Source organism: Saccopteryx leptura, chromosome 3 (genome assembly GCF_036850995.1).
Source record: "Saccopteryx leptura isolate mSacLep1 chromosome 3, mSacLep1_pri_phased_curated, whole genome shotgun sequence".
Classification (NCBI taxonomy): Eukaryota; Metazoa; Chordata; class Mammalia; order Chiroptera; family Emballonuridae; genus Saccopteryx; species Saccopteryx leptura.
Window position 1 is genome coordinate 168,185,983 of NC_089505.1, and position 25,031 is coordinate 168,211,013.

Consider the following 25,031-nt stretch of genomic DNA (forward strand, 5'->3'; position numbering starts at 1 on the left):
AAAAGTAAACTTCTGGTTTGTTCAAGTCCATTTCAAACAGTGGCTAAAGTAATCACCATTTTTTTTTCAAAGAGGAGAAAAGTTTTCGTGGCTAATTATCAGCAGGCATATTTTTCTATTGTTATGTAAGACTATTTTGTTGTGTGTGCATTAACAATCTGTTTTGCACATGTCATTTGCCTGGGATCAACTCCAGCTTTTTAATCAACTGGCCAGACACTGGAAACATGAAGACTTGGAAGAGGGGAGATAGTAGCAACTTTCTGGCGCTTGGGTCCTAACTCTGCCTTTGTTTTCCATTCACAGTGCTTTCCAGGTGGATATAATAATTGACATAAGACCTTCTCAAAAGGATCCTGAGGTGCTCAAAAACCTCATCTTGATCTTAAAGTGCAAAAAGTCTGTCAACTGGGTGATCAAATCTTTCGATGTTAAGGGAAACCTGAAAGTCATTGTAAGTTGGTTGAACATTTCTTTGTATTGATGACTGGAAATAATGTAAGCCATGTTTATATATATGTGTGTTATTATTGTAAAATTTCTGCTTCTTTAGATGGTGTCTAAGCTTTCTCAGTTTTTCACTTTGCAAAATAACCTGCTTCTTAGCTTTTCCCGACAAGGGTGAATAGTGTGGTGGTTAAACTTATGGCCCCTGGGATCAACACCAACCCAGACTGGAGTCCCAACTCTGCCATTTACAAACCTTAAGCAACCTCTCTCTGGACCTCATCTGCCTCATTTGTGAAATTACTGAAATGTATTAGTGTACTTTCCAGCATAGTAAGTACAAAACAATGAACACAAACCTTTTCGTGTTTGAGTCCTGTAAGGCCCACACTCTTGACTTTTGAGAGGAACATGCAATACTGGCATGTCTTTCCTAACTTCTGAAGGTAAAACTGACACTAGATCCACAATGGATAGAGAGGTCAGTGGGATGACACTGGAGAAATGCATCTTCCCCAACCTGTTCCCTAAGCATTATGTTTCATGAAGGAAGTATATCATGCTGTTTGGCATGATAGACAAACAGCAACTAGTTCTTGAAAAGTTGAATGTTGAAATTTGGTAAAGATAAAACTTTTTCCAATATGTTTAGGGAGATAACTATTTGACAGAATATTGGAGCAAATCATAATGAAAGCTAAAATAATTTTCCCCTTCTGATTTTTAAGAAGATAATTGCCTCTTTAGCATCTCTTTTGTAGGCTCAAATTTTTATACATTGTCTTTTTTTAAAATTGTGGACAATTCTTCCTTTATTGGCATTGAATCGGTTGGAGTGGGCTTTATGTTTTCACTGTTCTGGGAGAGGGCCGCCTTTGTTTTGGTATTACTCATTCACAGCACCTTCATGTGATACACCAGTGAGCAAAGCCCACAGCCCCCATGGTCCCCTAGGCAACGTCATGCACAAGCACTCACCAGAGGCATGAGGCAGACACAAGCACACACACACACACGTCTTAATTTAAAGTAATCGTTTCTGGTTCCTGTGGGGTTTTTTTCCCTAAACTTTGAGAGGATCCCAGTAAGCCATTATGTGTAATGATGATACATTAATTTGGAGTGGAGCACAAAGCCCAGCTATGATTTTCTGAAGTCAGAGCTGTTTTGATTGTGTTCCCTGGCATGGAATGAAGGATGCTGGTGACTTGAGGTGTCTGCAGTGTTCGTTGCCTGGCACACCAATCAAATGTTTTTAATTTCAGAATAACAAAAACAGAAAAGGGAATCATGCTTTGAAAGACAAAACATACGGTACATTTTAATTCTCTGTTGGAGTTCTTGTGTAAATGTTCTCTCAACCCTGACCCTTCAGTGGCTCCTTCTCTCCCTGAGTGTGTGTGCCTGCTCCATGGCAGTCCTGGTGTTCGCTGTGTCTCCACTTCTCGTACGAATCAGAAAGGCTAGAAATGAGATTGCTCATCCCAGTGTAAGGGTTGTTTATATTTCTCTTCTTGGCTGTACTCCTGTTCCAGGCCAATTTTGGACAATGCATGACAACATTACTAAACAATTAGGTAATGTTTCATGATGTTCTTTTTTATTCCCCCAATCAGTTTCATGCTTTGTGATTTCCTAACTCCCTGTCTCAGATGTGAATTCTGACTGTGCTGTTGTTCTGTGAGGGAAAGTTGCCCACTAATAAAAGGCATACATTCATGCGTAGAAAGGGGAAATGGTTTATAGTGACCTTTTTCTAGTATTTCCTTTAAAGACGGTATGGTAGAGTGGAAAGATCCTGGCTTTGGTGTCCGGCAGGGCTAGATTCATTTCCCTCTCCAGTTCTCACTACTCCCAGTTGAGATTGCATGATCTAATTGAAGTCTGTCTGTTTCCTTACCTGTGAAATGGGTACAATGATAGTACTCATCTTGAGAGTAATTGTGAGGTTTAATGGAGTTTGTTTGTCATTCCTTCATTTATTCATTTAACAAGTATTTGTTAAGTGCCTACTGGGTAGTTCATCTAAAGTACTTGGCACACTCCCTGCACATGGTGAGTTCTCAGCTAATGCTCCTTAACTTCCATGAGCCGCAGGTTCACCTTCTCTAACGAAGAGACAGTAATGCCTGACTCTTCATATTTTAGAGGAAAATTAAGTAAGATAACATGTAAAGCTCCTAGCACAATGTACGTTCATGTGCTGTACAAAGGGAGTTCATCCTTCTTTCCTAAGCAAATCTTGAAAAGTATGTCTATAAGAGCAATTAACTTCTCTAATCAAAGTGAAAACAAACAAAATTGTTTACAAAAGGATTGGTAAGGAACTTGATGGGGTGGTTTGAAGAAGAGCCCCATCATACATGGATGGGGTGTGTGTGTGTGTGTGTGTGTGGTGGCGGCGGCGGCGTGTGGGCAGAATGAACCCTCCAAACGACATAATGGTCCAAAGATATGAAAAGGATTGTGCCGTGTGCAAGAATGTGAGTACCAGAAGTGTCTGCATTGCCATGCTGAGCTCTGGCTTTTTCTTTAGGTTCCTATGGACCATGCTTAATCACATTTTGGAAGAACCTCCAAAATATAAAAGAATAGGTGGAGGAAACGTGTTAGAAACTTACTGTTATAGTGTTTCATGGCCTCAGGACTTTAAGGTTAGCAATAGCTGGTTTGTTCTTAGAAAGACACTTTTTTTTAAATCCCATGGGAATATGCACTACTACACTCTCTGTCCAACCTGTCCTCAGGCCCCTCCCCTCCACCAGCAGTTCTGATGCAAATGTGTGTTGGGTGGTGGGGGAGGAGCAGAGGCACTCAGATTTTACCTAGCTCGTCATCCTTCATGAAGACATGGATGGGAAAGATGGCGGTGGTGTTTAGAGGGCCCCTTGATCATTCTCATTTGGAGTAGCTACACTGTGGCCTTGGGAAAACCTGGGCACTCCCAGAAATACAGGGTGAGGAGTTCACTAACTGCTGGCAACCAACTTGCCTGCCATTGCCCCTCCCTTGCTGCTTACAAATGTGTAGATAGATTTGTAGCCTTCTAAATCCCAAGGAGTAATCAACGTGAATTGTACTGACAGCTCCTAGATTTCCTGTGGAAAGGTGTAAACAAATCACTCCGTATTGGTACCAAAAAACAGGTGGCAGTTATGATGATATTATTCTGGAAATACAGTTATTTTCTCAGCTGTCCAACAACATGAAAGACTAGGGCAGATGAGGCCAAGCAGTAGTGTTTAGGCCGTGTTACAATTCCAGCCAATCAAAATGACACACTGCTTTGAGAGGCTGGGAAGAAGCTGTGCTTAAGGAACTGCCGTTGACTAAATGAATAAAAAGTTCTAAGAACAATCTGGATCCTTCTTTATATCATTTTATTTCTATTTTTAACCCGTTTTTCCCCATGAAGTTTTCTTTGAATCGGAATAAGAGCTAGGATATTCCAAGCCTGGGAAGCTGAGATTTTTTTGTTTTTGTTGTTTGCTAATGGCTATAGAATTTGGTTGAAGCTGTCTGGATCGTTTGCAAGCATGACTGTGACTGGCATGTGTAGCAGTCTGTTCTCAGATAAGCACCTGGGTCATAGAAAACATACTGGGTGAACTCCTTTAAGCTTTGAATTGAAAACATGTCCTCAGCTGATATCCCACAACCAAAGAGGCCAAGAGAACTTAGAGCCTGTGAATCTTCTATGGTTTTACAGTGGGAAAGGATTAATATTTAGTCATGTTAGGGGCAAACAGAATGGGAAACAAATGGGGAATTTGGGGAAAATGCTGCGTGGATGCAGGAGAAAATAATTGGGCGTGGAAATTAAAGTGATTTTTATACAGCATGGAAATTCCATAATCCGCACGTTGGAAGGACTGCCCAGCCCTGTTGGAGCAGTTGTTGAAAATGTGGTGACTTCCCTTTGGGGTCCTCTCTGATGCATTCAGCTCCCTCAAGCACCTGACAGGATCAGCACTGTGGGATTCAGTAGATGGTGTGGAAAATGACCTTCTGTGTCCTGGTTACTCAGAGGCCTTTATATCCTTTCTCAGGAAGATTTCTATCATTCAGTTTTCATCTTGTTACTGATTACCAAGTGAAAGCCAATTTTAAGACTGATTTGTGTTGCTGGGTAAAATATTGATTTAGAGGCACAGTAACCTAAATTAATTAATATTTAGGACCTAAAATCTAAGCCTATTCAGAATTGGCAGATGAAAATAATTACAGGATTGCTAAATAGATCATAAATTGTAAATGAGATATAAACATTGGTTGTTTAACCATATGGAATTGAGTAGTTTACAAAGATGAGATAGTCTCCTAGTTACTAAAATAACTGGGTTGTGCCTTCTTAATTTAAATCTAGGTTACAGGAAGTGGAAACAAACACTTTTTTTTTGTAATATAGCATGCACATCTATATACTTTATCATAATTTTAAATAAAAATAAGGAGAAGTTTGGTAGAAGGCATATTTGGTATGTGTGTTAATAAACATTAAACTAACTGCAGTAACATACTAGATACTCTCAATATATAATTACGTAGCTGTCATTGGATTATTTTTATCAACATAAGCAACCCAAATGCTATGATCAAACAGCATAAATAGATTTTTCTTAATCTGTTGAAGACTTCCATTAGTGTTTTTAGTCCAAGAAAAATAGAGATTAAAAGAATAAATAATTTCTTCATAGACATACAGAATCTGTTTGTTTCAGATATTTAATTATTCTTACTTAAAGCACTGTTTAGACTCGTAAGTGGAATTTTGTTAATATCTTCAGGCTCCCAACAGTATTGGCTTTGGGAAGGAGAGTGAGAGATCCATGATAATGACTAAGTCAATAAGGGATGACATTCCTTCAACCCAAGAGAATCTGGTCAGGTGGGCTCTGAGCAATGGCTATAGTCCAGTGACATCATACACAGTGGCTCCTGTGGCTAATAGATTTCATCTTCGGCTTGAAAACAATGGTAAGTATGATTTTTTAAAAAACTGTATTAAAAAATATCCCTCAAACAAAGCTTTCCAATGAGGAACTCTCATTTTAGCTTACTTGGTCCTGTTTTTCTATTGCAAATTTTAAAGATTTGTTTGACTACATTTTACTGTAAAGCTTAAAATGATCTAGAATTGTAGATTATTTTGAGGAAGGTATCTTTAATACAGTCTTTTTTAGTAACAGAGTTGATTGCATGTTAGAGAACTTTGTTATAGATCACCTTCACCTGAAACTTACGTAATTTTGTTAACCAGTGTTGCCCCAATAAAGTCAATAAAAAGAAAAATCAAAAGAATATGAGACCACCTTCACTGGCTTCCTCTCTCAGAGGGACCTAATAACTTACAGGTTAGCTGCATTGGGTCAGAGACTGCAGGAGAGAAGTGTTGGGTCAGGCTGTATCTTATACGAAAATAGTCATGAGGACTCATACATGTGCTTTCTCATTCTCACCCAGAGGGAGCAGGAGTTATTACCCCAGTTTGATAGAGCAGAAAGCAGAGGCTTAACAAGCTCTTGAGGTTTTCCAGAGTTCCTATAGCCGGAGGGACTCAAATACCAAGTTTTCTGATCCCCAGACCCCACCCAATGCACCACTACCGAGTGCAGTGCTAGTAGAATGAAGGTTAGGAGTGCAGGTTCAAGTCCCAGCTCTGCTATTCATCCACAGTTTGAGGGGGGCAATTGCTTAACTTCTGAGCTGCAGGTTGTTCCTCCTCAGGTCATCCTTCCTCAGTACTATGGAGGAACAACAATAGGACATACCTTACAGAGTTGTTGTGAAGGTTTTAGTCAGAGTACAAATTAAAAAACCCTCTAAAGCTCTAACTCATTTTGGACCCATACAACTGTGCTATCATTTTCAAAAAGATAGTATTGGAGGAGAGTTCATTGATATCCATTGATCATCTTCATTCCAAAGTCCCGCTGAGTTGGATGGACCCTAAGCATACATCAGTTGGTTTTGGAGAATGGTTGTAGAGAATACTGGGGCAGAGGGTTTTTTGGTTTCTCTCTCTCTCTCCATTGTTGACAATGTGAAAAAACACTGAATATTGATTGAATGGGACTATGTGAATATCTCACCCTTTGAAGGATTTAAGTAGCTAAGCAGCTTTGTTAGGGGAAAAAGCCCCAAAAAACTAAGCCTCTTTTTCTTTTCTCCTTCACCTCTAGGTTTTCACAGGCCATGGTGCCCAGATACCTATTAGAATTTAGTGGTCAAAAAAGATGTAGCAAAATTTTTTTAAATACCAGTATTTTTAGAGAAACTCTTCTAAAGAATCTCTAGAGTCAAGGGAACCATTTCAATGGCATATAAATAGACTAATATCCCATATAACTTATTCAAATCATAGATTTTCATTGCTTGTAGGGTTTTGGAAATCATCTAACCCAAGGGCTCTCAACCTTGGCTGTACATTGGAATCACATGGGGAGCTTTAAAGCATATTAACAATTAGGTACCACCCAGTTGGCCTTGGGTGCAGCCTGGGCTTAGGGATTTTTTTTTTTTGTATTTTTCTGAAGCTGGAAACGGGGAGAGACAGTCAGACAGACTCCTGCATGCGCCCGACCGGGATCCACCCGGCACGCCCACCAGGGGGCGACGCTCTGCCCACCAGGGGGCGATGCTCTGCCCCTCCGGGGCGTCGCTCTGTCGTGACCAAAGCCACTCTAGCGCCTGGGGCAGAGGCCAAGGAGCCATCCCCAGCGCCCGGGCCATCTTTGCTCCAATGGAGCCTGGGCTGCGGGAAGGGAAGAGAGAGACAGAGAGGAAGGAGAGGGGGAGGGGTGGAGAAGCAGATGGGTGCTTCTCCTGTGTGCCCTGGCTGGGAATAGAACCCGAGACTCCTGCACGCCAGGCCGACGCTCTACCACTGACCCAACCGGCCAGGGCCTGGGTTTAGGGATTTTTAAAAAATACTTCCAAAGTGAATTTAACTTGCAGCCTAATTTGAGAACCATTTGATCTGATTAAATCTCATAATTTTTAAGACTTGGGAAAGCGAGGCACAGAGAAGTAAACCCCTGGCCCAAATCTACTTTGTTAGAAAGAACACCAGGACTAAAGTTCAGGCTTCTAGACTACTCATCTCCTTTGTACACTGATTGTTAAGAGTGATTTTACACATACCCATTCTGTGCTGATTCTTCCTGTTCTCGTCTCTGACAATGATGACTGTGGCCTGGTGTCAAACACATGATGTTGGCTTTCTTTTGTCACCACCAGAGGAGATGAGAGATGAAGAAGTCCATACCATCCCTCCTGAGCTACGGATCCTGCTGGACCCCGGCACCCTGGACAACCCACCCACCCGAGGAGGGGGAGGCCGGAATGGAGATTTCCCCTTTCCCTTCCTGGATATCCCCAGGGGAGGCAAGAAGGAAGGGGAAGAAAAAGGGATGCCCCAGCCGAAGGACCCTGCTATCCCCAGCTTACGACTGTTTCCTGGTCCCAGAGAGCCTGAGGAGGTGCAAGGGAGCATGGATGTGGCCCTGTCTGTTAAATGTGACAATGAAAAGATGACTGTGGCTGTAAAGAAAGATTCTTTTCAGGTCAGTGCAACTTCGTAAAGGAGAGGGAAGAAGGCCACTTCCCTCGCCAGCTTGCCCCAGGGTATTAGTTCTCTCTGGCTCTTTCACTCCTGGACTCCAGGGACTTGATATTGTTTTCTCAGTTGGATGGGCTCATTTCCCCTTGGCTGTGGTTCTCACCCCTTTTCTGTTGTTCTCAGTAAGGGGGTTCCAGGTCCTTGTGTGTCAATATTATGCTATTGCATTTCCAAAGCTAATAAACACTGAGAGGTAGTAGGTAAGGGAGAGGGGAACGCAGGCCTCTGGCAGCCTTGACTGGGAAGACCAGGCAAACTGTCAGCCATGTGCTGCAATCAGACTGTGGGCCCCCTTTATGTCTTTGGTGGTTATTTTTTCAGGCCAACAGCTACTCAGGGATGGAGCTCACCCTGTTGGATCCTAACTGCAAGGCCAAGATGAATGGCACCCACTTCATTTTGGAGTCTCCCCTGAATGGCTGTGGTACTCGGCACCGGCGGTCGGCCCCTGATGGTGTGGTTTACTATAACTCTGTGAGTGTTCTCCAGAGCCTTGCAGGATGTTACCTTAAAATTAGTCTTAACGTTTCTGTGAAAACAGGCCCAAACAAAGCCAAGTGTCAGTTCTCAACAAAATGAGATGTACTTTGACCCTGAGCTTTTCTGCTTTATTTGCTGTGTTGGTGAATCTATGGGAAGTGGGAAGCCCTGTTTTCTTGGTTGGAACATTTGTGGTCATCTCTTCAATCTCACTGGCAAGGTAATTATGTCCTGTCTCTCTAGCCAAGCTGTAGGATCAAAAGGCCTGGTCCTTGTGAGGATAAAATCCAAGCCCTTGGGCTGTGAGTGAGCACGTCTACACAACTGAGCTGACCAGACCCCTGGTCTCTCTGGCCTGATTGGAGTCCTTCCCAGAAGTGGGAAGACTTTCTTCTCCTTCATGAACAGAAGAACCAAAGGGGAGAAATTCAAAGGGCTATCAAGAAATTGTTATTAAGTCTCTTTCCACCTCTAAGAAAGACCCTAAATTGATGAAAATCTCCTACTTTGAAGTTACCAGAGGGAGATTTGACAGATCCCCTGGTGATAATCCGTTGCAACAGCTCACCTATACTTTCCGAACTCGCTCCTGTCAGTACATCCAAATCCTTTCAGATTAAACCTGTCCTTGCAGAGACAACAGTGAATACAGTGAATATTAAAAGAATTTGACACATGGTATCTCAAAAGAACTTAATAGTGTTAATTTTGCAGTAAATATAAGGCTCAAAGCTCCCCGTGTCCAGCTCAGAAACAGTGTGTATGACTCTGTGTGTGCACACATGCGTACACGCACTTTTAGTACCCATTCCAGCTTTGCCCCAGGATGGGGAGGGGTAAGACTGTTCATTCTCATTCATTCCACTGACAGTGGATAGATACGCTTGGCCCATCCAGAGACAAGACTGGTGATCAGGTACTCCAGTCAGTGTGGCTCCTGTGGGGACTGACTCTCCTATGAGCTCATGTTTATTGTTCCTCAGACAATCATAGAATGTTTGAACTGGAAAGCACCCTAAGATGATTTCATTCAACTTCCTCATTTCACAGGTGAGGAAATCGAACTCCAGGGAGTTAAGAGACTTGCTTAGATTTTAGGACCTAGTTAACAGCAGAGCCAGAACTGAACCCAGCTTCCTGACCTCAGCCGCTCATCTTTCCTCAACACCAGGCTGGCCTGGCTACTCTCCCTTTGTTATTGGAATACTTCATGAACCTTTGACCTCTGTGATGAACACCCTCCTACCAATTCCAACACTAATTTTTGTTAAGTTATCCAGTTTTTCCAGCTATCGTGAATGCCACATTACTGATATACTGTACTTGATTTTGGAATTTTAAGCTTGAGAGTAGTTTTCTGCATGAGCCACACTGATTGGAGTCCCTGATTGCCAGTCTTTTCTCTTGATGGGTCAAGCGTATCTATCCACTGGCAGTGGAATGAACGAGAAGGAGCAGTCTCACCCCTCCCCATCCCAGGCCAAAGCCGGAATAGGCACTAACAGCACACATAATATGGTAATCTGTTAAGTTAAAAAAAAAAAAAAAAAAAAAGATCATCTGCCTCAGAAGAGAAAGGTGTATCATGAGCCCTTGGAAAAAAACCCTTTCTTCTGATATGTACGTGCTGTGCTGGCGATTGCAGTGATGCTGTGATGACACTGGGCTAAGCAGTGTCCTGGATACTTGCTTCACTTGCATCAGGACTTTCTTTTGAGGACCTGGTAAAGAATAGAGAGCTGGTTTTCCTACATTCTCTTCCCATTCTATTCCCTTCAGTGAATGTTTTAGCTACTTGTTCCAGTTATAGTTGTTTGTAATAATTGTCAGACTTACTGTATAGTTTTGTTTTGCAACATATTCAGAATCTAAGCATGTAAAGCAAAAAAAAGGTGGGGGGAGACTATAACTATCATACATATGCAAATAAATTAAAATTTTATTTTTGGAGTCATGTTCCTTAGATGAATTTCTTCATCTTATCCAAAACTAACCTAGGAGTCATCATTTCATCCAGGTCCATGGAATAAAGCATGATGGTCTTTCGTGTATCTATACACCAAAGACATTTAGGCAGAAATGAGGAAAAGATAGAGGAGTATAAGAGAAAAAATGAGGAGAGACTGGCTCAATAGTAAACATTAAGTCCTTCACTTGTGACTCCAATCAAACTTTTTACAAATCTCAATGGATACAAATAATCATAGCTCCTTGCATTAGCCAGTTCTTAGTATTTCTTAGACTTTTTAATATAAAGAGAACCTCCTAGGAGAAGCTCCCCTCCCCCATTACATAGGCAGGCCTATTGGCAACCCCATTCAACCCTATTTCAGTGTCCAGTGTTTTCTTGCTGTTTGAAATTATTTGTATTTTTTCACAGAGGAAGATACACAATTTAGTTCTAGTCTTAATTTGAACACGAATTGGGTTTCTCTTTATTTTTCATCTCTTTGAAGAAGAAGCCCTAAGCAAATTTGTAGGGGGCGTGTGTGTGTGTGTGTGTGTGTGTGTGTGTGTGTGTGTTAAAACCAAATGCATGGGACTTCTTGTTTTTGTGACATTCTCTGCTTTCTTTGCCTTTTAGATTGTAATACAGGTTCCACCCCCTGGGGATAGTAGCGGTTGGCCAGATGGTTATGAAGATTTGGAGTCAGGTGATAATGGATTTCCAGGAGATATGGATGAAGGAGATACTTCCTTCTTTAGCCAACCTGAGATTTTGGTGGTACGTGTTTGTTTGCAGTAGGTAATTTGTGGAGAATGTCATCTTTTTGGCTAGTTATACTTAGGAACTATTGGGAAAGGGGGTATTGGATGTTTCACACCAAAGTTCATAAAGCTGCTGGGCCTTCAACCTTCACTGGACTGTGACTTATCTTTGTCTTGTTTTCTTCCCAAGTTTAACTGCAGCCTGCAGCAGGTGGGGAATCCCAGTCACTTCCAGGACCCGCCCAACAGAAATATCACCTTCAATATGGAACTGTACAACACTGACCTCTTTCTGGTGCCCTCCCAGGGGGTCTTTTCAGTGGCAGAGAATGGACGCATTTATGTTGAGGTGAGATTTCAACATTAGTTTCTGGGGCATGAGCTAAAGTCCCCTGGAGCAGACCTACCTGCTCGTCCTCACAGCCTTTCACCAGCTCTGGGCTGAGGGCCTGACACAGGAAATTCTTCCCACTTGATTTCTGACCAAAGCAGAAGATTTCAGGATTTGCTACATCCTCCTAAATGGAGAGAGTTTTATAGATAAATGTTTTTATTTATTTATATATATATATATATATATATATATATATATATATATTTTTTTTTTTTTTTTTTAATTTTTCTGAAGCTGGAAACGGGGAGAGACAATCAGACAGATTCCCGCCTACGCCTGACCGGGATCCACCCGGCACACCCACCAGGGGGCAACGCTCTGCCCACCAGGGGGCGATGCTCTGCCCCTCTGGGGCGTCGCTCTGTTGCGACCAGAGCCATTCTAGCGCCTGGGGCAGAGGCCAAGGAGCCATCCCCAGCGCCCGGGCCATCCTTGCTCCAATGGAGCCTCGGCTGCGGGAGGGGAAGAGAGAGACAGAGAGGAAGGAGAGGGGAGGGGTGGAGAAGCAGATGGGCGCTTCTCCTGTGTGCCCTGGCCGGGAATTGAACCCAGGACCCCTGCACGCCAGGCTGACGCTCTACCACTGAGCCAACTGGCCAGGGCCTAGATAAATGTTTATATTTTAAGTAAGAGAAGGGGAAATAGAGTAACACACTCGGGCATGTGCCCTGACCGGGATCCACCCAGCAACCCCCACCTGGGGCAGATGCTCGAATCAGCCGAGCTATCCTCAGTGCCTGGGCCGACTCTCAAGCCAGTTGAGCCACTGGCTGTGAGAGGGGAAGAGGGAGAGAAGGAGAAGAAGGAAGATGGACTCTTCTCATGTGTAACCTGACCAGTGATCAAACCCGAGATGTCCGCATGCCAGGCTGACGCTCTATCCACTGAGCTAACTAGCCGGGGCTAGATGAATAATTTAAAGACATTGTCAGTATGAATTCTAATAAAGCCTGTCCTTACTTAGCGTTTTTATATAGTAGTTCAGTAGTTGCAATGTCAAGTTTAGCCATGAAATACTTCAAACCATTTCATATATTTTTAAATTTATTGATTTTAGAGAGAAAGGAAGGTGGGGGAAAGAGAGAGAGAGACAGAAATACCAGTCTGTTTCTGTATGTACCCTGACTAGGGATCGAACCCGCAACCTTTGCATTTCAGGACGATGCTCTACCAACTGAGCTATCCAGGGGCCTCACATAATTACCTTTTAAATTGCACACAAGTTAGTGAAATGCTATGTGCTACTCTATCTCACGAAAATTGTTTTTTTCTAGATCATTATATCTCCTATATATAATGGTCTTGTGTGTGTATATATATATGTATATATAACCATATATAATATAAAACATATATATATAAAATCCATATGTATATAACATATATACATATATATATGTAAAATCATGCACAGTGTAAGTCTCTGGGATGGCTAAAAAATATTAGGTAGTTGTGGTAATAATGAAATAACAACGGCTACTCTTTATTACAGATTTATTTTGTGCCAAACTCAGTTAAAATATTGTAGTAATTTACTCTTCAAAGCAATCCCATAAGACAGGACTTTTAATATCCCTATTTTATGAATAAGGAAATCGAGGCAAAAACCTGTCACAGTTAGTACCTATTAGAGTTCAGAGTCAGGACTCATCCAGAGCCCACACTGTTATCCACTAGATGCTACTATCATTTATCCTCAAGTGCCATTTGAAAGGGGAGAAAATGTAACCTCTTAGCAGATCAAATATTCAGGTTCACAGGTGGGATTCCAGAGAAGATAACTTTCCTTATGGCCCGAGGATGTAGGCTGGTCCTACTGGGACCAGTCGCTCTGATGAGCCGGTTTTGGTGCTAAGCTGTAAGCTGCTTTCCTGCTTCACTTCGGGAGGAGTGAAAAGCTTCTCGGGTCAAATGGGACGCTTCTGTGTATTAAAAGTAACTTCAGTGCACAGATTCCTATTTTAGAAAGATAAATAACCCTCACATTTGTACTGCTTCTGGGATGGAGCCCACTGGCTCTAGACATTTTCCTGGATCTCTCCTTTTTTTTAATTCCTGGTTTTGAGAGGTCTTCTCTTTCTTTGGGTGTACCTTCTTTCTCCACTGGGGAAAATATACTGCTCTCCACATGCTGTTCCTAATCATAGATCTCTTCTAATCCTAGACTGCTGTTTTCTTCTCACTCTCTGGCTGCACAATCCACATGTGCAGTTGGTCAGTGACTCCCTGTTGTGCTATAGACTTCAGAAGCTCTGCTGAAGTGCAGCTTGTTATTTTCCAAAGCTGAGCCTGGCATAGCTGCTTTATGCTGATCAGAGGTCAGCTTTCCTCATGTATCCAGCCCTGGGTGTTATGGTTTTTCTCTGTTTCCTCAGTTTGGGCCTACTTGAAATATGGGTTTGTTTGTTTATTCCTATTTTTCCATTTATAACTTTTCATATATTATCTGTGTTTTTCACAATTAAATTTTATCAAAGATATTGTCAGTGATGGAAAAGAAATGAGCCCAAATGTTTTTGCTCCCATTTTAAATATTAAGTACATTGAGGAGAATTTGGGTGGGGGTAAAATGTTATAAACTGTTTTATTTTAAAGTTGTTTTAGTCCACCTAAACTGTAAGAGTCTGTAAATATTTTGCTAAACAGGGTAGCGTTATGCATAGTCTTTCTTTCCCAGTTTGGATTCCACTGCTAATAAGAAAAATTTTTTAATTTTTTTAAAGAAAAAAATTTTCAATTATTTTTACTTAGGGTAAATAAAACTTACTAAATCATTAGCTTGTCCTGAAGCACTATTTCTAGGTTTCTCCTCCTGGCCATCCTTATCATGTCCCCTCTCAGAATCCTCTGTTCACTCTAGACCCCTGGTCGGCAACCCACGGCTCACGAGCCACGTGCGGCTCTTTGGCCCCTTGAGTGTGGCTCTTCCACAAAATACCACATGCAGGCGCTACCTCGATAAGGAATGTACCCACCTATATAGTTTAAGTTTAAAAAATTTGGCTCTCAAAAGAAATTTCAATCGTTGTACTGTTGCTATTTGGCTCTGTTGACTAATGAGTTTGCCGACCACTGCTCTAGACCATAGTCCCTTCTTTTAATCCAAGACATTATCAGTTTTGCCACCTGGGCTTTGGTCATTTCTGAGTGATGCTTGGTTATATAATGGCAGCTTTTCTTTTAATTCATTTGTCTTAGAGAATTAAAATAATTTATACCCCCAAATTTAAATCTTGAGTAATACCACTAATGATAGTTGGTATTTTATTGTGTAGTTGGGAGCTGTGTTATTTGCATGTAATTTCACTTTACAAATGCTCAGAATAACTGAATCTAGTAGGTAGTCCCCCTCAGTCTGTAGGAGGGAAACTGAGGGTCAGAGTTCACTGAAGTTCATGAGCAATAAGAACACGTGATTCCCTGGGTTGCTCTCACTCCAGAGTCAGCCCTTCCACTACTCACTTCCAGTCCATTTTAGAGTAAAAGACTTACAAATAATATTTTTCCTCCAAAACAACTTTTTTGGCTACCTTAGACATGCTACCATTTTATATTTCCTGAAGATTAGAGATAAAATTTACATTTCTTCTGTCACACATTTTTGCATCGTGAGCCCTGAGTTCCTGTTAAAGGACACTTTTTAGTTTAAATGAGATATATGTAATTTGCCATCTTTTCAAGATAAAATATTTTATTTTTCAGAAATATTGCAAAAATAATGACATGAATATTTACAGACTATCAAACACTGCTTCCTAGAAATACTTCTTACTAAATGTTTTTCCAGGCCTACCTCTTGGGCCCGGTTGAATTGACCCTGTAGCTGCACCGAAGTAGGAAAGAGAAAATGGACTTCTGGTCAGAATATCAATATCTGGGTTTAAGGTTTAAGCTTCGATTTTACCCAGTATTTGCTAGATATGATCCAGACAAGTCATCTATTCTGTGTGTTCAGTGTTTCCTCTCTATAAAGTGGAGATGAAAATATTTATCTCATTAAATTGTTCTGAGGGATTAAACTTTAAGGCACAACAAAGTGACATGACGATAATCATCTTGATTGTCGCGTGCCTTGTCGTTAGCCACGAGGCTCTTTCGGAATAGCACTGTGGACTGAACCCCGTCGGTGTTGTCGTTAGCCACGAGGCTCTTTTGGAATAGCACTGTGGGCTGAAACCCGTCGGTGTCGGGGTTTCCCCTGGCTCTCTCAGGCTGGAGAGTCTGTTTATATCTCCAGGCCTTTTGAAAGGATTCTGGGACTATGGGCCTATGGTTAAGGACTAACTTTATTTTAAAGTGTTTAAGTTTATTTTGATCCTAAATTTAATCCAGAAATGAAGCATAGAGGGGAGAGGCAGTTTGCATGGTGATCTGTGCACCACCAAATCCAGTCTGGTCTGGGACTGTAGTTGAGTTTAGGATAGTTGAGGTTTGAATTCTGTTTACACTTGGCCAAACACTATTTCCTGTTTCTAAAGAAAAGAATCTTAACAAGGTTTGGACATAGCCCATACAAATGTTTTGTAAGAGGAAAAGTGTAAATGAGTCGGAAACGTTTCCAGATTAGATTTTCCTTAAAATACCATTGGGCTTAAAGAGTGAGGGGAGAGTTCTTGGCAAGGCCTGGTTCAGACCTGTGAGTGGTGGCTGGGACACTTTGCCAGGCCCGTGTTTGTCACCAGATTGCTCTGTAGCTGGCACCCAGCCACAGGGGCCCGCTCTGCCTGTTCTCGTAAAGCAGGACTTTAGAGGACTCTGAGCTTCACCACTGTGTTTCAGGCTCACTCTGAATGTTGCGGTTAAGTTCAGTCTCCCTGCCTAGGTTAAGCAGTTCTGCCTCTGTCTTTAATGAGCAGTTTTTAAAAAGAGCTTGCTTTACAAAAATGCACTATTATAACATTAGGGGCTTCGCCTGCTGATGTTGTATTTATTTTGGAAAATCCACTTTAGATGCATGATATGCTTTTATTTTTATCTCCCAGAGGACTTAAGGAAGGCTGAAGAGACTTAGTCATTTTGTATTGGAATTTTCCAGGCTGGCATTTGAACTAAATAGTTCACTGTCACCATCCACATCAAGTTAAAATAGAAAATACCTCTTTCCTCAAAGAGTGTTATGTTGCTTTTATCATTAGAAAGAAGACTCCATATGTGTGTTGTCAAAATAAAGAAATGTCTCTCATCAGGATAGGCCATGTTTGTATGCTACCCTTGTGTCTAAAGTGAAAGTGAAGTGCTAACTTGTTTCTATATTGATCTTTCTGTTCTTCATAGGTGTCTGTTACCAAGGCTGACCAAGAACTGGGATTTGCCATTCAAACATGCTTTATCTCTCCATATTCGAACCCAGACAGGATGTCTGATTACACCATCATTGAGAACATTTGTCCGAAAGATGAATCTGTGAAATTCTATAATCCCAAGAGAGTACACTTTCCTATCTCGCAAGCCGAGACGGATAAGAAGCGGTTCAGCTTTATTTTTAAGCCCATCTTCAACACTTCGCTGCTCTTTCTACAGTGCGAGCTCACGTTATGTACCAAAAAGGAAAAGGAGCCCCAGAAGTTGCCTAAGGTTCGTGGGCTCTAATCCATTTGTACTGGTACTCTGACATTTCTAGGTGAGGCAGTGTGACGTACCAAAAAGTTTAATCACAAGTTATTGCAGGTGGAGGTTTTTGGTTTGGGATCTGCCCAACAGAAGTAATAAAGTCCATGTTAGCAGGGAACTGTGAGCTTTCTGTAGTCTTAGAGAATAAATTCTGACAGTGTGATTTTTTTTCCATGCATGCTGCATAATAGTGTCTTACGGATGATAAATCAAGGCTGTTTTCCATGGAGGGAAGGTCTGGCTTTATCTTTGCTATTCAGATAGTGCATGGTGCCAAAAGTGCAGGGAGCCGAAAGGACAAGTCAGTGTGAGGATTAATTTTTCCAGATCCACTGACACTTGTATTACAGTTGTTTTTTTTGACCTTCTCTGTGTGAGTTATAAGGTTGACTTGTCTCAGGAGGACTTGTAAGGGAAACTAACCAATAATTAAATTTTTCTCAGTTCCACATTGCTTCATCATGTTTACCACATATCACTCCCCATGTTGAATCAGTACAGTCTGTTCCACAACAGAAATGAGAACCTTTGACCTTGCTGGCATGGCTACTGTAGGGGGAGAATCAGCACGGTAATTACCTCATTGGGCTGACCTTGTATGATACATAAAGGGTGTCTTCTGCTGTAATTATGTATAATTTTATATGTGCATTTATTCTGTAGATATTTTACACAATGTAAGCTTCTCATCCTTTTGTAGTCACATATCTATCAATATGTGTCTAAAGACTAATAATTGAGCTGTATAAATAATGTACTGTATGTATGGAATTCTCTCACTTAATACATAGGTTGTAAGAGATAGGTGTAGAGGTAGAAGGAAAACATCATTTTCAAATATACTGCTCACAAAAATTAGGGGATATTTCAAAATGAATACAAAATGATAAAATACCCCTAATTTTTGTGAGCAGTATAGATTACCATTGATCTGAACCCTTTGCACTGTCATATTCCCTGAAACATCCATTTCCTTGTTAATACCAAATAATTATTTTTTTAAGTGAGAGGCTGGGAGGCAGAGAGACAGACTCTTGCATGTACCCCGACTAGGATCTACCTGGCAAGCCCCCTACTGGGCAGTGCTCTGCCTATTTGGAGCCACTGCTCCATTGCTTGGCAACCAAGCTATTTTAATGCCTGAGGTGAGGCCATGGAGCCATCCTCGGTGCCTGGAGCCAAATTTTGCATGAACCATTCGAGCCATGGCTGCGGTAGGGGCCAGGGGTGCGGAGGAGAAAGAGAGAGAGAAGAAAAGAGAAGAGGGAAGGGTGGAGAAGCAGATGATCACTTCTTTGGTGTGCCCTGACTCGGAATTGAACCTGAGACTTCTGCACACCAAGCTGACACTCTACCACTATGCCAACCGGCCAGGGCCCAAATAAAATTTTATAGTACGTATGAAAATAAACAAATCTGATTATAATCATTAGATTGTATATAACAGTGGTTTTCAACCTTTTCAACAAGTTCCAAAGATATCTAAGACAACTTCAATAATATCTTCATCAATGATACAGGTTGATAAGTGGGAATCACTCTGAGCATAAGTGAATTTGACTAAGATCATTGGGTCTATCAGCTTCATATAACAACAGGGTGATTAACTCTTTCATGGACTGGCATGAAATTTCTGGTGGACCAGCACTGGTCCGTGGACTGGTGGTTGAAAAACACCAGTATATGAGGTGATTAAGACTGTGTTTTTTAGGTTACTTTTAGAAACATTGATACCTTAGCCTTGTGACATTCACCTTCCAGTGGCCATAGGTTGGGACTTGATGGGCAGTGGTAGAGAGCTGTGGGGAACTGAATGCTTGACTGTGAGACCTAGCTGTTTCCTGTACACAGAGGATGCCTTTCAGGAGTTAGGAATCTAGCAGGGGAGACGGGGCAGTTCCTGGGGTTATTTATTGATGACTTTGACTGTTGTTGTTACCTTTCACTGAGGCTGACCTGTTAGAAGCCCAGCTTCCTACTGTGCTCATCTGTAAGAATTAGTCCTAATATTTTCTTCAGAACATCCTAAGGAGAGCTCTGAGTCCCAAGGGGATGACATGGCATGTTGAACTCTAAACCTAAAGTCACTAGTTACGCCCAAGGTAAGACACAATGGAAAGAGCGTGAGGACTGACAAGAAGGGCCTGCTACTTATTAACAGGACTTTACGCAAACCCCTGACCTCTCAGAACCAGCCTTTTCTAATCTATAAAATTGAAATAATAGTGCCTCGCTTCCCTCCTGGGTAGAGGAGCAAATGAGATGGTAGATATGCCTAGTTCACCATTTATAGAGCATTGGCTTAGGATGAGCTGTTACCATTGTCTCCCTGTTTACTGCATATAGTTAGAACCTTCCAGGAAGCAGTTTCAAAGATTGTTCAATCCAATCCTGCCCTTTGCTGATGAACCTGAGGCCAGAGAGTGCAGTATCTTGCCCAGAGTCACACAGTGAGCTAATTGTGGAATCTCAGACTCTTACCTAACTGAAGAACTAGTAGGAAAGTAAGAAAGCTTTTCCTAAAATGCAAATCTTTTCAATAATTATGACTCTTCACAGAAAATCTATTTTTTCTTTCTGCAAGAGGGCTAATATAAAGGTTTTTCTGTATTTTTTAGACAGAGGAGGAATGGTCTTATTATATTTTGGTGTTTTTTTCTTAGTTGTCTACTTGTAATATGTGTCTGACTTGAATGTTTCTCAGAGCAACAATGACAATAAAGCCAAAAGTCTTTGCTTTTTTGTGATTGGGAAAGTTTGGAGGTAATTCACTTTGCAAGTGTCTTGCTATAGACTTTTTAAGTGGTTGATAGATATCTTCTTACAACAAAAGCATATCAATGTCGACTACACTAGAGTTTCACTTATTGGTGAGCATAGACAAGTTACCAAAGTTACTTTAAAGAGAAAGGCAGTGGAATGTGATCATACTTTTTAAGCCTGGGTCCACTGGGCTTGGGCATGCTAGCTCTAAGTCTTGGGGCCTTAAAATAGCTAGAAGCAACTGGCCTCATGGTGTCCATACCTGGGCACAATTTCCCTGGACTCTGTTTGGAACAGCAAAGCAGATGACCCTGGAAAGCTTCATTTTGCATAACCCTTACCAGGATTTAAAAAGTCAAACAAACTCGACAACATGATTATCTTTTTGGACAACAAATGTAAAATCTGTCACCTTCAAAATGCAATATATAAAGTTTCCCATAACCAGAAATCACAAACATGAACCATTTATGTTAAGCCAGCTTGGTCAAGGGCCAACATTTGTCATAGTTTCTTTATTTTTCACACTAAATAACACTAAACGCTCCCGTAGTTTTGTGGTATAATGGGGTGTGTGTGTGTGGCAATATTCGTAAGCTGTCCAGCAATATTTGCATCTTTAAGTTCAGCTGAGAATACATTGGGCCTGCCACTATATCTCCTAGCTTATTTGTGGTTCTTTGAAAAATGTCCAGATCTCCTGTTTTTCTGTGTTGACCAGCTGTGCACTGTCTGATAAGGGGCACAGAACAGCTGTACAGGCTAAGCTGGTGGAGGCTTTGTCAAGTGACCCTGACTGCTTTGCTCTGCCTCTCTGCAGTGCGTGCCTCCTGATGAAGCCTGCACCTCACTGGATGCCTCAATGATCTGGGCCATGATGCAGAATAAGAAGACGTTCACCAAGCCCCTCGCTGTGATCCATCATGAAGTAGAATCTAAAGGTGTGTTTTGGGAGGGTCAGAGAATAAGGGTCTCATGGCTACTTGTTAAGAAGTTCCAATACTGTAAATCAAAGTTCAGTTTTATTCAAAAAATATATTAATGGCCAATTAGTAATTTTAGAAAAGGATTTTTTGCCTAAGGAGTTTTTTATTTAGTTCATTGCCCTACTGACACATGGCTTGGTGCTTAGTGATATATTTGCCAATGACTTTCTTTTTACCTGTTAGATCAGAGTCAAGATTGTCCCTATCACAGTGTCACTCTCTTGCATTCAAATATGCTTTGTTGAGTGTGTAAGAAAGGGTTAGAGTTCTTCCTGGCATGCTGGAGTGGCACACAGTCTACAATCCATCTTTGCATGGTCCACTGGGAGTGGTTGTGCTGGCTGTAGTATTGTAGTGCTTTGTCAAGATCACAGATGCCTTGGGGAGAGTTTGTATGTGAATACCACCTATCTTAGGTGTCATCAGAAAGAAGATTGAGAACTAGTATTCAAATGTTTTTTTTTATAATTTAGTTTTCAGAATTTTATGAAGTCACATTTGTTGCTTGAAGCCAAGAGTGCCTCTTTGTGCACGTGCAGGAACATTCAGCAAGATGCATCTTCTAGGAGAAAAAGAAGATTGTATTCTGAGAGGCATGGTACCAGTACCTGAGAGGACAGGTGGGGCAAAGCCAGACTTGGTATAGGCCAGGGCAGCCAGACCAGCAGAGGAGCCAGGTTGGGTTCAGTGGAGATAATAGGCATGAATGGGAGGCCATGTGGACTGATCTGACAGGGAGCAGCCTCACGGCTCCGACCAAGGGCATGAAAAAGCAAGAACACACTAGGCAGCTGTCAACATCTGACAGGGTGAAACCAAATGTCACATGGGCAGTTATAGTTGTCACTGTCTGAAAAAAACCCTGTGGCTATCTGAAAACGTTGTCTATCTAAAGGTGTCAAACTGAGGGAAGGCTGATAGAGTGGATTTCAAGCCTCTAGGGTTACTATTTCAGGGCTAGAGCCCCAGGCTGCGTTCTACCACCCAAGGAGCAGAGAGGAGCCTGTCACTGGCACCCAGGGACTTGACAAAAGCCAGTGAGCCACCTGACTCCAGTTGCTGGGCATTGGCTGGGAGACCTGCTGGATGGTGATGACACCACATCTAGGCTTGAGGCAGCTCGGGGATGGCATTTCTGATCCAAGCATTGTTGGATTTGGCAAGGTTAGGCAGCAGGGGCCTCAAACAAACAGAACCTAACAACAGAGGCGGTGAATGTTGTCCAGTTGAATGACCTTTGTGAAAACAACAGTGCTATTCCTATGGTCATATCTGGTATTACATGTGTCCCCTTCCCAGGAATATGCTTACTTCAGAAAGGGTACACCAGCTGTGCACTGTCTGATAAGGGGCACAGAACAGCTGTACAGGCTAAGCTGGTAGAGGCTTTGTCAAGTGACCCTGACTGCTTTGCTCTGCCTCTCTGCAGTGCATGCCTCCTGATGAAGGACCACTCCCAGTGGACCATACAAAGATGGATTGTAGAAAGGGTAGCGGGGTGGGCACTGGCTTACAGCCAGAGTTCTGGAAGGTAGCTCTTAGCTTTGCCCAGTAACTGTTGTGTGACTTGGGTGATCACCCCTCATGGCCTCAGAATTCATTTTCTTTATCTGGAAAAGAGGGGTTTGGACCAGATGACTTCTAGAGGCCTTTCAGTTGTAACACTCAACTATATTGTTCAAAGAAGCAAAATAATCTTTTATTCATTTCCCAGCCACCCAAAAGTTAGTGTGAAATGTATGTATTAGATGTTTGTTAGTTCCTCAACAATGTTTTTATTGTTGTTTGTTTTGCTTATTTTTTTTAAGTTGAGTTTCAACCATTTGAAACAGCTATAACAGTCATAGTTTCTCAATAAATGGCTTGGCCAAATAGTTTATTGTTTATTGGGTCCAGGAAAAAGAAATAAGAGTACATTAATTGTGCCCTGGCCGGTTGGCTCAGCGGTAGAGTGTTGGCCTGGCGTGCGGGGGACCCGGGTTTGATTCCCGGCCAGGGCACATAGGAGAAGCACCCATTTGCTTCTCCACCACCCCCCTCCTTCCTCTCTGTCTCTCTCTTCCCCTCCCGCAGCCAAGGCTCCATTGGAGCAAAGATGGCCCGGGCACTGGGGATGGCTCCTTGGCCTCTGCCCCAGGAGCTAGAGTGGCTCTGGAAGCGACGCCCCAGAGGGGCAGAGCATCGCCCCCTGGTGGGCAGAGCATCGCCCCTGGTGGGCGTGCTGGGTGGATCCCAGTCGGGCCCATGCGGGAGTCTGTCTGACTGTCTCTCCCCACTTCCAGCTTCAGAAAAATACAAAAAAAAAAAAAAAAAAAAGAGTACATTAATTGTGTTGTGAAGTATATCGCCATTGGGCAATAGCTGGCTCTGTTTTATACTGTGAAGGTAGTTTAACACTAGCAGCAGCTACCTCGCCCTCCATCTCTTACCTATTTTGAGAGGGTTGCTTCTGCTGGTAATTGAAGGCAACAGCTTGCTTTTTCCTATGCCAGACAATAATTAGGCATTAATATTGCAGCAGTACAACTTCCAGTAATTCATTGATTCTTCTTTCAAGTCTGGTGGTATTTTTCTAAGTAGTTCCTCTTGTAAATTAGGTAATTGCTTTTATTTAAACTTGGTGTAATTATCCTGAAAGTTCTGTGTTTTCTTTACATAAAAGTTCAAGAGGAAAGGTTTACTGAATATCAAAGCACTTTCATGAGATTTGCTAATTGAGACTAGATTTTGTTGGCAAGCATGTAGTAAAGAAAGTTTATTGCTTAGATTTGTTAAACAAATTGAGGAGGTTAGACTGTAGGCCACTTCCCAGGGGCTGTATGCAAAGATGCCTTCTAACTTCGAAGTGAATGGAGTAGGTTTTCTGACAGTTTTCAGCTCTATGAATGACTCCTCTTACCTTTTGTGTTTATTTTCTTTTGATCCTAAATGACTTCTTCTCAGTGCCAGTCGTTTGAATTTGTGCTTTTCCTCTGTGTCTCAGGGCATTGGAGTAGTTGATAGAAAAGGGAATGTGACATTTGCCTAATAGTGTTTGTTTATGTGACTAACAGGATTATGAATTTTCTTCCAGACAGACAGCTTTGTGTGTTACTATTAGTAAGACACAGATAATATAGTATCACTGGAAGTGGGCAGGTCTCCTATTGGAATTGATATTTGGGGTAAAAATTTTCTAACCAATGGGGTGTTTTACTGTCCTTTTACTATGCAGGTGCTTTATGAAAGCTATCAGAGTTCTAGCCCTCCCAGTCATTTGGTTCATCATAGTTCTCAATACTCGAGTTTTCTGGGGCCACTGATAAAGGCTCTTCTTGTCAACTTCACAGCCAGGCAGAGAGCAGCTCAGGGGCTAGCTCTGCCAGAGCATGGACATGTTTCCAGCAGGGTTTCTTCCTTCTGTGGGCAGGGAGAATAGGCCCTCAAGACTAAATAAATAAATCTGGGTCTCTCCTCTGTGCCAGTGTTTTTAATGGGAACTTCTGAGCTCCTGAAGCACACCTTCACCACTTTTGATTTCTTACTCACTTGGGAACCAGCATTGGGTGAGCATTCTTTTGCTCTTTAAACTTTCAGCAATATGTGATGGAGCTGATGATTAACATTTTTAAACATTTATTTATTATAAGGTTCTGTGCTACATGTTTCATATGGGTTATATTTAATCCTCTTAGCACCTTTGGGAGTCAGGTATAGAGCGAGGCTAAGTAATTTGGCCAAGCTCACACCACATATAAATGGCGGATCTGGGATTTAACTCCATGCGCTTTGATTCCAGAGCCTATGCTCTCAAACACTGTGCCTTATCTTCAGTGGAGGTTGATGCTAATGTTTAATGAAAAGTACAAGTAATGTAGTTAACACAGTATGAACAGAAAATAAGATTAAGAATTTTAGAAAAAAAGTCTGTTCCCCCCAAAGGGTTAAGATATTGTGAAACATGTAAACTATCTAAGAGAGTATTAAAGTTTTAAGAGAAGTTCTGTGACTTTGAGTTATAACTCAGAAAAAAAAAGCCCAG

At 41.8% G+C, this 25,031-nt stretch overlaps 1 protein-coding gene across 3 annotated transcripts in view; it reads left to right on the plus strand.

Annotated features, from left to right (window-relative positions):
* Nucleotides 1-25,031, plus strand: part of TGFBR3 (transforming growth factor beta receptor 3) — a 225,038-nt gene that overhangs the window by 174,300 nt on the left and 25,707 nt on the right. For all 3 annotated transcript variants that reach the window (XM_066376794.1, XM_066376793.1, XM_066376795.1), the window contains 8 exons: nt 307-454; nt 5,235-5,424; nt 7,687-8,012; nt 8,390-8,542; nt 11,133-11,273; nt 11,448-11,606; nt 16,926-17,225; nt 20,845-20,965. In XM_066376794.1, coding sequence (XP_066232891.1) covers nt 307-454; nt 5,235-5,424; nt 7,687-8,012; nt 8,390-8,542; nt 11,133-11,273; nt 11,448-11,606; nt 16,926-17,225; nt 20,845-20,965 — 1,538 coding nt within the window. The remainder of the gene's footprint in view (nt 1-306; nt 455-5,234; nt 5,425-7,686; nt 8,013-8,389; nt 8,543-11,132; nt 11,274-11,447; nt 11,607-16,925; nt 17,226-20,844; nt 20,966-25,031) is intronic.